Raw genomic sequence first — 14,755 nt, 5'->3', positions numbered from 1 at the left:
CATATCTGCTGCTTTGCCACTTTTCAGTTGTTCGATTGCCTTATATGTCTCATCCAGGGTGGGAACCTCATCCAGTTCTAGCCTTAGGGGCTGTTGAGGGAGCTGGAGCAGGGCGGAATCTTGGACTGAGCGGTTGGCACTGAAAAGAGATTGGAAGTGTTCTGACCATCGGTTGAGGATGGAGATCTTGTCGCTGAGGAGGACTTTGCCGTCTGAGCTGCGCAGCGGGCTTTGGACTTGGGGTGAGGGGCCGTACACAGCCTTTAGAGCCTCGTAGAAACCCCTGAAGTCGCCAATGTCCGCGCTGAGCTGTGTTCGTTTGGCGAGGCTAGTCCACCACTCATTTTGGATCTCCCGGAGTTTGCGCTGAAGATGGCTGCATGCGCGACGGAAGGCTTGTTTCTTCTCTGGACAGGACGGCTTTGTAAGGTGAGCCTGGTGGGCAGCTCGCTTCTTTGCCAGCAGCTCCTGGATTTCCTGGCTGTTTTCGACAAACCAGTCCTTGTTTTTCGTGGAGGAGAAGCCCAGTACCTCTTCAGTGGATTGCAGTATGGTAGTCTTCAACTGATCCCAGAGGGTTTCAGGGGACGGGTCCATGAGGCGGGTTGCAACGTCGAGCTTTGCTTTGAGGTTTGCCTGGAAGTTTCCTCTCGCTTCGTCTGACTGCAGGTTTCCAACATTGAACCTCTTTCTGGGGGCTTTATTGTTCCTGGGCTTTGGCTTGAAGTGAAGGTTGAGCTTGCAGCGAACCAGCCGGTGGTCAGTGTGGCATTCCGTGCTAGGCATGACCCTGGTGTGGAGCACATCTTGTTTGTCACTTTCTCGCACCAGGATGTAGTCCAGGAGGTGCCAGTGTTTGGATCGGGGATGCATCCAGGTGGTCTTAAGGCTGTCCCTCTGCTGAAAAAGGGAGTTTGTAATGACAAGTCGCTGTTCTGCGCAGAGCTCCAACAGGAGGCGCCCATTGTCGTTGCACTTGCCGACGCCATGCTTGCCCAGGATTCCTGGCCAGGTTTCTGAGTCTTTGCCGACACGAGCGTTGAATTCGCCCAGGATGACAACCTTGTCGGCTGTAGGGGTACGTTGGATGAGGTTGCGCAGGTCGGTGTAGAACTTGTTCTTTTCTGCTGGTTCCGCCTGGAGGGTTGGAGCATAGACACTGATGAGGGTGATGTGACGCTTGTTTTGAAGTGGGAGTCGCATAGACATGATTCGGTCCGAGAGGCCTGTCGGAATGTTTTCGAGTTTGGAGGCAATGAAGCTCTTGACCATGAAGCCTACACCAGATAGGTGTCGTTCATCCGAAGGCTTGCCAGACCAGTAGAGTGTGTAGCCCGCGCCGCGTTCTTGGAGGCTGCCTACATCTGCCAGGCGGACTTCACTGAGAGCGGCTATGTCGATGTCAAGTCTGAGGAGTTCATGTGCAATGAGGGCAGACCGACGTTCAGGTCGGTGGCTGTCAGCCTTGTCTAGCATGGTTCTGATGTTCCAGCATGCTAGCTTGAGTTTGTGAGCATCTTTTGAGGGGGAAGACGTGGAGGGGGAGCACGTGGAGGGGGGGGACGTGGAGGGGGAGGACGTGGACCTGTCCTCGGGCCTGCGCAAAGGAGCTTTTAGGTGGAGTGCAGTGCGCGCAGTACTGCGCTAAATAGCTAAACTATTAGCAAACAGATTAGCCGACTATGTACCAAAAATAGTAAATCTAGACCAAACTGGATTTATTAAAAAAAGATGAACAACAGTCAATATCTGTAAATTTATTAACTTAATTCATGCAGTAGAAGGAAATAAAGCTCCAACAGTAGCGGTTGCTTTAGACGCAGAGAAGACCTTTCACAGAGTAGAATGGAATTATTTATTCAAAGTACTACAAAAATTCAGCTTACCAGAGAAATATATTAATTGGATTAAAGCATTATATAAGGGGCCATTGGCGAAAGTGACAGTAAATGGATATATATATCAAAGCAATTTAACTTAAACAGATCAACAAGGCAGGGATGCCCACTATCACCCTTATTGTTCGCGTTAGCTATAGAACCTGGAAGTCAGCCTGAAGAAAACTGAGGTCCTCCATCAGCCAGCTCCCCACCATGATTACCAGCCCCCCCACATCTCCGTTGGGCACACAAAACTCAAAACGGTCAACCAGTTTACCTATCTCGGCTGCACCATTTCATCAGATGCAAGGATCGACAATGAGATAGACAACAGACTCGCCAAGGCAAATAGCGCCTTTGGAAGACTACACAAAAGAGTCTGGAAAAACAACCAACTGAAAAACCTCACAAAGATAAGCGTATACAGAGCCGTTGTCATACCCACACTCCTGTTCGGCTCCGAATCATGGGTCCTCTACCGGCACCACCTACGGCTCCTAGAACGTTTTCACCAGCGTTGTCTCCGCTCCATCCTCAACATCCATTGGAGCGCTTACATCCCTAACGTCGAAGTACTCGAGATGGCAGAGGTCGACAGCATCGAGTCCACGCTGCTGAAGATCCAGCTGCGCTGGATGGGTCACGTCTCCAGAATGGAGGACCATCGCCTTCCCAAGCTCGTGTTATATGGCGAGCTCTCCACTGGCCACCGTGACAGAGGTGCACCAAAGAAAAGGTACAAGGACTGCCTAAAGAAATCTCTTGGTGCCTGCCACATTGACCACCGCCAGTGGGCTGATAACGCCTCAAACCGTGCATCTTGGCGCCTCACAGTTTGGCGGGCAGCAACCTCCTTTGAATAAGACCGCAGAGCCCACCTCACTGAAAAAAGGCAAAGGAGGAAAAACCCAACACCCAACCCCAACCAACCAATTTTCCCCTGCAACCGCTGCAATCGTGTCTGCCTGTCCCGCATCGGACTTGTCAGCCACAAACGAGCCTGCAGCTGACGTGGACTTCTTACCCCCTCCATAAATCTTCGTCCGCGAAGCCAAGCCAAAGAAAAGAGAAAAGCTATAGAACCACTAGCAGAATTGATAAGAACAGAAAATAAAATAAAAGGGATAAAAATAAAAGACAAGGAATATAAAATCAGTTTATTTGCAGATGACGTTACAGTATACTTAATAGAACCAGAAATATCAATAAAAGAATTACATAAGAAATTGAAGGAATATGGAGAAGTGTCGGGTTACAAGATTAATGCAAATTGAAGCAATGCCAATAAATAATGCGGATTTCTCAAAATTTAAGAAAGAATCACCATTCAGATGGCAAATGCAAGCAATACGATACCTAGGTATACAAATAAATAAAAACCTCGGCCATCTATATAAACTCAATTATTATCCACTAATGAAAAAATTACAGGACGACTTAGAGCATTGGAAAGACTTACCACTAACACTAATAGGAATGATAAACTGTATTAAAATGAACATTTTCCCAAGGATACAATACCTATTTCAGGCACTGCCAATACACTTGACAGAGAAATTCTTCAAGGAGTTAAAGAAAATAATAAGGAAATTTTTTATGGAAAGGGGGGAAACCGAGGATAGCACTAGATAAATTAACAGAATGGTATAAACAAGGAGGCTTACAACTGCCAAACTTTAAAAATTATTATAGAGCCGCACAATTAAGATACCTATCAGATTTTTATCAAACAAGGGAAAAGCCAGATTGGACTAGATTAGAACTAGATAAAATAGGGGAGAAGATACCTGAACATATATTATATAAATGGGATGTAAAATTGGTACAACGTAGGAATTCTCCAGTATTACATCATCTGCTCAATATTTGGAAGAAGATTCATGTAGAAAGGAATAAAACAAATTACCAACTACCAAAACTAATACTGACGCAAAATCAGCTAATCCCTTTTACAATAGATAACCTTTCCTTTAGAGAATGGGAGAAAAAAGTGATCAAAAGAATAGAAAATTGCTTTTCAGGAAATAAATTACTATCCTTTGAACAAATGAAGGATAAATATAATATAACTCAAGATACAGTGTTGGCATACTACCAACTGAAATCCTACTTGAAGGACAAATTGGGAAGCAGTCTGACGTTACCAGAAGGAAGTAACTTTGAATATGTGATTACAGATACAATGATAATCAAAAAATTTATAGCAAATATGTATATTAAACTGCAAGAAAAGGAGAATGAGGAAACAAATGGTAAAACTAAACAAAAATGGGAACAAGATTTAAACATAAAGATAAAGAAGGAAACATGGGAGAAGTTATGCTCTGGAACTATGAGAAATACAATAAACACAAGGTTACGTATGATACAATACAACACCTCAAAAGTTAAATAAATGGGACCCAACAGTATCTGACAGATTTTTTCGTTGTAAAAAAGAAATGGGAACAACAATTCATGCAATCTGGACGTGTGAGAAAGTGAAAAAATTTTGGGAAGATCTAAACCAGATATTAAATAAAATCACAAAAAGCAATATACCAAAAAACCCAGAGATCTTCCTCCTAAGTAACATAAAAAACAAAGAATTTGGACTTGATTTGGATGGTGCACAAAAAAAAATTTGTTTTGATAGCCCTAGCCGTAGCAAAAAAATGTATTATGTCAGCCTGGAAACTAGAAGATAACTTGAGAATACAACAATGGTATATAGAAATGAATAAATATATAATTTAAGAAATAATATTACAATATTTGAACAAATATGGGAGCCATACATGAAACGCAATAGAGAAAACCTACCGGGGACATCTACCACCTAAAATGACAGAAGGAGAAGGAAATGAAAAGAATTGACTCAGTGGAATTTCTTGTTTATTTTTATTGAGTGACAACATTGTTTGATGATTTTAATGTATCTTAGATTCTGTACTTTAAATGAATGGGAGGGGAGGTAGGGAGGGTGGGATGGGAAGAGGGGGGGGGGAGAAAACGACACTGTATATATTTGAAAAGAAAAATGTATGTATCTTGATCAGTGTGGTTTATAGTATGAAAAATAAAAAAATTTTTAAAAAAAACCATGGGCAGAGATGCTGGCAAGAGAATGGGGTGGGAAATTGTAATGGTTGGCCATTGGAAGTCCTCCGCTAATGCAGCGGACAAAGCGGAGGCTGAGAGGTAACAGTGGTAAGATTGTAAAGACTGACTTCTCTCCACTGGCACCTTCCAAGTGGATAACATACTCTGTGGGCACGAGACTAGCAGCATAAATCTTGGATCATTGATCCCGAAATGTGGGTTCAAGTCCCACGGTGGCATCTAGGGAATTTAGGTTCGAGTTACTGACTAAAGGTTTGTCTGAGTACAGCGAACAATCATCTTCCTTTGATGGCACAGAAAAGAAAGCTTTAGAATGGGATTATATATTTAAAGTATTGAAGGTTTTTGGAATTCCAAGAAATTTTATAAGTTGGATAAGAGCATTAATTAATTGTCCAAAGGCAATCTTCAAATGATTTCAAATAGACAAATATCGACTTTTATCCTTGGGGATATCAGTGAGATTGATCTCAAGGGGATATTAAATTGGGAGACGGCTGCAAAGGAGGACTGGTCATATCTACAGAGAACGCTGCCGTCAGAGAGGAGCAGCAATCATCAAGGATCCACACCACCCAGCACCAGCTCTGTTCAAGCCGCTACCATCAGGAAAGAGGTATCGGTGCCACAGGACTCGCACCACCAGGTTCAGGAACATATGCTCCCCCTCCACCATCAGACTCCTCAACAACAAACTCAGTCTGAGACTCATTTAAGGACTCTGACTTTTGCACTTTATTCATTTTTTTCTCTCTCTCTCTGTATTGCACAGTCATTTGCTTACATTTCATTATTTTTTAAAAGTGTACATTGAGTGCAGTTTTTTTTGCACTACCAAAAAGTGCTTCGCCCACAATAAAAAGAATCTCAGGGTGGCGTGTGATGTCATGTATGTACTCTGACAATAAATATGAAATCTGTTTTCCATCACTTGAGTAAAACAAGCCTCGTGCTGCTTACCAAATATGTACATCACTTGGACGACCCAACAGTGACTCACTCTGCTCTCAACAGGTTGTATCCGGCAGCTCGTTATTCAAGGGGATGAGGTGATCTTCTCTGCTCCACACCTGAAAGCTAAGGGAATATCCAACTGCCCAGTCTGCAAAGATAATCCTTGCAAGGTACAGGCTTCAGTTCTGCTCTTTCGATTGTCTCCACTTGTCAATTTAACGTTACTCTCGCAGGACCTCAGAGGATTTTGGATCTGGGCGACGATTGTGGTGTGGTGCAGTGACACAGGCCTCTACCACTATGCTCCATGTGGAGTGTACGTCAGAAATAGGAGCAGGAGTCGGCCATCTGGCCTGTCGGGCCTACTCTGGTCATTCAACGGTCATGGCTGATCTGGCCGCGGACTCAGCTCCACATTCACGCATTCCCCATGATCCTTAATTCCCCCTCCCCCTCTGTGTATTAAATATGTTTACAGAGGCAGCCTGTGGCATAGAATTCTAGTCACAGAATGATGACAATGGTCAGCCAGGAGAGCTTTTATCTGGCATTTAAATAGCTGAGAATTGGCATTATGGATTGAAACATCTTCCCCATTACCTGGGTGGCAAACTACCTGCTTATTATTATCTACATCCACCTGTGCTCATGGAACCAAGTATAAGATACAAATTTTAAATTTCAATTTAGACTTACAGTACAGTAATTTGCCCTTCCAACCCACAATCCTGTGCTCCCCACATACACCAATGAACCTACAACCCCATAAGTTATAGGGTTGTGGGAGGAAACCAGAACACCCGGAGGAAACCTCGCAAACGCGGGGAAAACGTACAAACTCCTTACAGACAGCGCCAGATTAGAACCTGGGTCTCTGGCACTGTAACAGCGTTGCGCTAACTGCTCCAGTAGCCATGCTAATGATGACGCTTATTGTCGATATAATTCACACAAGCTCAGCATCCGATTGACCGACTTTTGCTTTCACTCCGCCTGAACTCTTTTTGAAGTGGTTACAATTTGTACTTTTTCATTTCTTCCAAGTTTAGTCTCACTTTTCTTTTTCAGAATTCAAATGTCCTGTTCTTCGACGTCCCAGTATAAACCTCTACATTGATCCTTATTAGATGGATCACTTTTTCACTGAGTTTTAATTTCTCAATGTTGAGAATTCCAACATACAGTAAAACCCCTGTTAACCGAATTCAAGCAATCAGCAAAAAAAATCGAGGAAAATAAATTTTAAAAATTAAAATAATAGATAAAAAATACATAAAAGTAAATGTTCTCTGAGATAACGCACAAACCTTTGGTGAAAATGGGATCAAATATTCAGCCAGCGGAGGGCCCTGGTTATACTTTGCTTGTAGCAGCTGTTTGAATAAAGTTGTGTTGAAGAGCTGGTTGATGCCATTTGCTGTTGGGGTGATTCTCTTAAAGTGTCTCCTTATCCCTGCTTAATAAGAGTCGCCCCAGTCAGAGGCTTTATCTGTAAATTTGGGGGAGGGGGAGGAGTTAATTATCTATAATGTTATTGTTCAACTCTCAGTTGGCTCCATGGAGGGGGAGGAATCTGCAGATGCAGTGACGGTTAAATGTTTTCAAAGAATATGACTGAAAACAAAGTAAAATGTTCACCCAAGTGAAGTTTGTTCAGTGTAAGGACAGTATAGTTCTTTTATACTGTTTATTCTTAATGCAGGTGCATTAGTTAAGCATTATCAAGCAACCGGAAAATACACTTATCTGACATTTACCAATTCCTATAAGTGCTGGATACCAGGGGTTTTACTGTATTTCTTTATATTTGTGTTTTTGTTTGTCTGCCGTCAATTTTTGAGCTACCTTGTACAGGACGGAACTGAAATGGTGGCCCATTGCCACAGTAATATGTCTGTCCATGGCCTAATGCACAGCCAAAACGAGGCCACCCGTAAATTGGGGGAATAACACCTACTAATCCGTCTGTGCACTCTGCAACCAGAAAGTATTAATATTGGCTCCTCTAGTTTCTGTTAGGCCCCTTCCCATTCTCCCCCCGTCTCCTTTCCTCTAGCTCCCTGCCACTTCCTCCTATCACTCCTCACCTTTTTTTCTCCTGCCCTCCCACCCTAGTCCACTTTTGACCTTTTGCCTGTTGGCCTGTGCTCCTCTCCTGCACCCCCCCCCCCACATCTCTCCTCCCCCCGCTATTTTACGCAGGTGCGTCTGCTTTCAGTTCATACCTTGGCGAAGGGCTCAGGCCCCGATCATTGGTTTTATATTTTTGCCTCCTGTGGGTTCATTGGTGGGTTGGTGTTTTTGGGTGGCGTTGGCTAATGGACCAGAAGGGCCTGTTATTGAGCTGCCTGTCTAAATTAAATTAAATTAATCCTGACCCCTGAGGTGATCTGATGACCCGTTGTCTCCAGCACATTAAAAACCACAATCACACATCACTTTGACTCTCTTGTTAAATCAAACCTTAGTAATCAATAATACTATAACAACTGGCAATGCTAAGGATTTACTGTTCATGAATGTCTTCTCTTTCAGAACGGAGGTCAGTGCGTTGACTCTGAAACAAGTAGCTACGTGTGTCACTGCAGACCAGGGTTCACTGGAAGCAACTGTGAACATTCACAGGCATTACACTGTCACCCAGGTAAATATGCCAAGAGAAACTATGGAAAAGAATCCACAGTTTCATTGGGTCTGGGCTTTCGGGAGGCGAATCATTTGCTGAACCCATGCAACTGAAGTTGTCCAGATTAAGAGTGGCCACTACCCAACAGAGATGGGCCAGCCTCCTGTGTGTTAGTTCAACACAGAGGAGCACGTCACCTCTGAAACTCACATTTGTGGTTCCTCATCACAAATAGAGTGCGGTGAACTTCCAGAAATGCAGAGTTTAAGTCAATTTAAATTTAAACGTACTGCCCGGTTACAGGCCATATCGGCCCACGAGCCCGTGCCACCCAATTACATCCAAATGGCATACACACCCCTCCGATATATTTTGAACAGTGCGAGGAAACCGGAGCCCCCAGAGGAAACCTTTGCAGACACAGGGAGAACGAACAAATTCCTTACAGACAGCGCGGGATTTGAGCCCCAGTCCCGATCACTGGCGCTGTAACAGCGTTGCACTAACCGCTACGCCATTCATGCTGGCCTCATTCTCCTTATTCACTGCTCAATTGTCTCCTTGTTTTATTGACCCCCGCTACATACGTATAGTCATAGCAACAGGTATTTCATTTAAGCAATATTTGCAACGTCATAAGAACGCTAGGTAGAAAATCATTCATATGATTTTACTGCGCTTGCCTCTTTACAGCAGTCTCCTGACATCAGCCAGTTTCCATGTGGGGGAGAGTTAAATTGAGAGCAATGAAATCATATGCATATACTGTAATTTGAGAATATGGTCAAATTCCCGTTATCCGAAATTCAAACAACCGGCAAAAAAAATCGCGGAAAATAAATAGGTTAAAAAAAATGAAAGTTTAAAATTGGCGCCCCCTAGCAGTCAGTTTGCCAATCACACACCACTCAATCTCAACCAACCGGCAAATTCTCTTATCTGGAATCTACCAATCCCAATAGGTGCTGGATATCGGGGGTTTTACTGCATAAAATTAGGTTTTTTAAATAATTGGTGTCGTTCCTTTGTGGAGATGACTGGGCCGGATGTGTAACTCATCCTAGAGAGGAGTGGTGAAGGGAGCAGTAATATCTTTGTTAGGAGGCGCTCCCATGTTCTGTTGGGCACAGTCATGGTTACAAGAACCAGAGCGCATGGGTTACGGGTGATCAGGGAAACGTTTAAAGGGAACACGAGGAGGAAATTCCTCACACACAGACTGGTGGGAGTGTGGAACACCCTCGATTTTGATATTTAATAAATATTTGGACAGGTTAATGGATGGGAGGGGTGCAGATCAGTGGGTCTTGGCAGAATAACAGTTTGGCTCAAACTGGATGGGCCGAAAGGCTTGTTTCTGAGCAGTAGTGTTCAGACAGAGAGTCACAAGCAAATCCTCTGCTTGACCATAGAGAGATCCACTGCAGTTTGGAGTAGGGAACTGGTTTAACGGTGAGAAAAGGGGCTTCACTGTTTCCAGTAACCTAGACATGTTAAATAGTGACATCAGTTTACAGGGCTAAAGGCCCTTAATGACAAACTGAAGATGAAACTCGGCCAAGGAGTTGGCTTAGAGTGGTTTAAAGCTGGGCAAAGAAGTGGGGGAGAGAATGGAACTGATGACACCTGTTATTCTTTGGATCTGCAGAAGCGTGTGGCCCAGATGCGACCTGCGTGAACAAGCAGGATGGTCGTGGTTATATCTGCCGATGTCATCTGGGAAAGAGTGGGCCAAAGTGCATGGACGGTAAGTCTCCCCTTCACTGACTGGACAGGACGTAGAAATGACGTTTTATTTGCAAAATTATGATGAGATAAGGAAATTACAGACATCAAGAAAATAAAGTTATTCCAACTCTCTTTATTTCACTGAACTTGTCATGTCCATTTTGTTAGAACAGAAATCTCAAACCATGGTCAGGTTCACCAAAAACAAGTCAACTCAAGTTTATTGTCAACTAATTGCACAAGATTCTGACTCCATCTCATGGGACGATGATGGTTCCTTTCAGTCAGTTTGTGGGGTTTGATATGAGGATACCCCATCCTTCAGAAATGAACAGCGTGTGCGCGAATGGATATATGTGTCCAGCACCACGATGAGGTCCAAGACGACTGGGTTGTTGCAGTGAATGGCCAGACCAAGCTTCGATGCAAGGGATACCCTTTCCACACTTCACAGCCCGTGTTTGCTAGATAGCCATTGACCCTTCGAGAGGGTTCATCTGCCCTTTGTCAAGTCTTGTTTTTCATCCTGCAGGGTGTCCAGCTACCCTCCTCACCAGGAAAGCCTGGTGGGGAAGCCGGTTTAGTCACCGACCATGCAACAAGTAGTACTGGGTTACGTGGTACCAGTAGCTCTCAGACAAGTTACCTGACACATTTGTACAAGATACAACCCAAAGGTCCTCAGTACAAAATACATAGACACACAACCAGACATAACACACTTACAGACAAAAAATACTTATGCAGGACAAGTAGTCATATAAATAAATAAATGAATAGATAGATTTTGTTTCGTTAATATGCGAGTCTCAGATGGTTAGTGCAACATTTCCTATGGTCGTTCAACATTCTCACTGCCCGTGGGAAAAAGCTGTTCCTCAGCCTGGTGGTGCTGGCTCTGATCCTCCTGTATCTCTTCCCCGACGGGAGCAGCTGTGTACGGGGTGGAAGGGGTCCTCAATGATTTTGCACGCCCTCTTCAGACAACAATCCCAGTAGATCACGTCAGTGGGGGAGAGGAGACCCAAAACAATCCAAACACAGAGTTAACTCCCTTTACGCAGGTTCAAGAACTGAAAATAATAACTCAAGTTAAAACCTTTCAAATTTCCTCGTGCATCGATTCTAAACCTCGGTGAAAGCTGGAGCTCGAGTGAAGAATGGAATAAAAATGAAAAATGTTGCAAATACTCAGCAGGTCAGTCAGCATCTGGGATGAAAGAAATGAGAGTTCACATTTCAGAACTGTTCTGAAGGAAGGTAGTCACACTCCTGTTTCTTGCTTCATATGCGCTGCCTGGGCGGCTGAGGGCTTCCAAACATTCTGTTCTTATTTCACATTTCTAACGTTTACAGATTTTTGCTTTTCAATTATGCATAACCAAGATAATGCTCTGAATTGGAGAGGGTGTTATCTCAGAGGATCTTTCCTGGGCCCAAGACACTAATGATGTTGTGAAGAAAGCACGTCAGCGCCTCGACTTCCTCAGGAGTTTGCGGAGGTTTGGCATGACATCGGAAACCCCGGCAAATTTCTACAGAGATGTGGTGGAAAGTGAGCTGACTGGCTGAAAGAAGCATAAATGAAGATTTGAGGATTCCAACATCTGCATTGGAATGGTAAAGTAGCCCTAATGGGTTGAATGGCCAACCTAAGAGGGCAGTTCCATCAAAGGCGTCAGAGCACAGGACATCCAATTTGTTTCCTCCCTCAAATAGGAGCAAAGATGTCTTGGAGAGTCCTGTTCATGCTGCTAACCTATGCCTGCCTCACCAGATCCAGCTCCAACAGTGTCATCAACTTTGCAGGTAGCGCAACAGTAATTGGCTTCATGAGCTGCAACAATGAGTCGCATTACAGTGAAGAGGTGGAAAATCTTGTGAAATGGTAAGAGTAATAACCTGAGTCTCAACATTTAAAAAAACGAAAGAGATGATCATGGACTTCAGGAGGACCAGGAACGACCATCCGCCACTACACATCAACGTCTCTGTAGTGGAGAGCACCAAGTTCCTTGGAGTTCACTTAACTACTAACCTATTGTAGACACTCAACATCTCCTCACTTGTCAGGAAGGCCCAACAGCAACTGCACTTCCTGAGAAGACTGAAGCAGACAAGGCTACTGGCCACCATCATGTCAACCTTCTACAGGAACTCTATTGAAATGTCCTGCCCAGCTGCATTACTGTGTCACATGGTTGCTTCAGAGAAATGGATAGGAGATCATAAGAACCATAAGAATGGCAGAGTTAATCACTGGAGTCTCACCACCAACCCACCTCCCCCCCCACTTCCGCCCAGTTGATGTGATCTACTGAAAGATGCTGTGTGAGGAGTGGAAGGGGTCATCAGTGATTTTGTGCTCCCTCTTCAGGCACCTGAAGAGGCCATGGGTAATCATGGAGGACCCCTTCCACCCCGGATAGAGCAGCTTTCAGCTACTCCCATCGGGGAAGAGATACAGGAGGATCAGAGCCAGCACCACCGGGTTGAGGAACAGCTTCTTCCCACAGGCAGTGAGAATGGTGAATGACCAAAGGGACTGCTCACGCTGACCATCCGAGACTCTCATATTTATGAAACAACGATTATTGATTTTGTACATATGAATTCTGAATGTGTACTGTCTGTCCGTATGTGTGTGTTATGCCTAGCCGTGTGTCTGTGTGTTTTGCACCGAGGACCAGAGAACGCTGTTTTGTAAGGTTGTACTTGGGCAATCACAACAATAAACTTGATTTGAATTGAGTAAAAAGATCAATAGAGGGGATCAGACAGCCCAAATAAACAGGGAGGTCTCCCTTCAATTGGAAAAGTCCTTGGTGAGGCCACCGTGGGTATGGTGTAGTGTTTTGGTGTCCTACTCTGGAAGGGCATTCTTGATCTGAGGGACTGCAGTGACGATTCACCAGATGGTTCCTGGGATGGCAGGGCAGACTGTGAAGAAAGACTGGCTAGATCATGGTTATACCCACTGGAATTTAAAAGGGGAAATTCTGACAGGACTCGATAGGTTAGATGCAGTAAGAATGTTTCCAATGTTGGGAAAGTCCAGAACAAGGGATAATGGTCTAAGGATGACAGATCGGCCGTTTGGGACTGATATATGAAGAAACTGATTCATTCAGAGAGATGTGAACTTGCAGAGCTCCTTGATGAGAAAGTTGTTGAGGCCAGTTCATTCAATATACAGTAGTGAGTTAGATGTAGTGCCTATAGCCAAAGGCATCCCGGAATGTGGAAAGGAAGCCGGAGGTATGGAAAGGTGGAGCAGGCCCGATCGGACAACACTCTCCTTTGTTGAATTAACATTTTACAGGTTGCCGGATTGTTGACTACTCTCACTTCTGTCTCCTTGCAGGTGTTCTGATTACAGCTCCTTCCTTCCGAGGAGGGCACTCCTTCGTCACATATCCACCGCTAACTAACGTTCACAACGAGCTGGTCATTGAGCTGGAGTTCAAACCTCGCTTGCCCACAGGCCTCATGTTCTACAGTAGCGGCAAAAGAATGAAAATGAATGACTTTGTCTCCATCGCCATGTTGCGGGGACATGTGGAGTTCCGCTATGACTTAGGATCAGGTGCGCTGAGCATAATCCAGATTAGATTTTTCTAAAGTGGTGTGATTCTTTATCTGCAATGATTTGTTAGTTGAGTTTCTTTAATATTAAGCATTGTTCTTTAGTTCAGATCATGTAGCAGTTAACACGGTGACCCGTGTTTGAATCCGTTGCTATCAGTAAGGATTTCGGACAATCCCACCTCCCCCCCACCTTTAATGTGTGGGTTTCCACTGGATGCTCCGGTTTCCTCCCTGTTCCAGATATGTACAGAGTTAGTAAGCTAATTGGTCACATGGGTGTAATTAGGGCAGCACGGGCTTATGGGTCAGAAGGCCCACTTACTGTAATTTACTTCATGTGAAAGATTTCCTTCCTTGTTCCATTTCCTTGCAAAAGGAAGTCATGTGATAGTGAATGGAACCAGTGGGAAGTTGTGGGACTTCTGTTCTTTGGCAGGGTATTGGTCTGCAAAGATCTTCAGCTCCCCATTGCGGAATCATCTGATATGATTGATGGGTGGACTGTGCCAGATTTACCATAAATATTTGTATATAATGCAACCCGTGTATAATGCGACCCCCCCCCCCATTTTTGAGGGGGAAAAGGGGGAAAGTTTTACCCCCATGTATAATATGACCCCCCTCCCCTCGCCCGCCCAAGTTGCGCTGGCGTCTCTCACAACCTCCCCCTCCCCTCACTCGCCTGAGTCGCGCTGACGTCTTTCACGACCCTCCCCACCCACCTGAGTCGCGCTGGCGTCTCTCACGACTCCTCCCTCACCCGCCTGAGTCACACTGGCATCTCGCATGACACCCCCTCCCCTCAGTTGCCTGAGTAATGTTGCCACTCGCCCACCCGCCCAAGTTGCGCTGCCGCCCGGCCACCTGAGTCGCTCTG

General features: G+C 44.6%; 1 protein-coding gene across 7 annotated transcripts in view; it reads left to right on the top strand.

Annotated features, from left to right (window-relative positions):
* The window catches only part of hspg2 (heparan sulfate proteoglycan 2), a 556,383-nt gene that overhangs the window by 503,384 nt on the left and 38,244 nt on the right, over positions 1–14,755 (top strand). For all 7 annotated transcript variants that reach the window (XM_069919165.1, XM_069919159.1, XM_069919161.1 and 4 more), the window contains 4 exons: positions 5,997–6,106; positions 8,472–8,580; positions 10,211–10,309; positions 13,655–13,876. In XM_069919165.1, coding sequence (XP_069775266.1) covers positions 5,997–6,106; positions 8,472–8,580; positions 10,211–10,309; positions 13,655–13,876 — 540 coding nt within the window. The remainder of the gene's footprint in view (positions 1–5,996; positions 6,107–8,471; positions 8,581–10,210; positions 10,310–13,654; positions 13,877–14,755) is intronic.

This window comes from Narcine bancroftii, chromosome 2 (genome assembly GCF_036971445.1).
Source record: "Narcine bancroftii isolate sNarBan1 chromosome 2, sNarBan1.hap1, whole genome shotgun sequence".
NCBI classification, from domain to species: domain Eukaryota; kingdom Metazoa; phylum Chordata; class Chondrichthyes; order Torpediniformes; family Narcinidae; genus Narcine; species Narcine bancroftii.
This window is presented reverse-complemented; position numbering and strand designations above follow the sequence as displayed.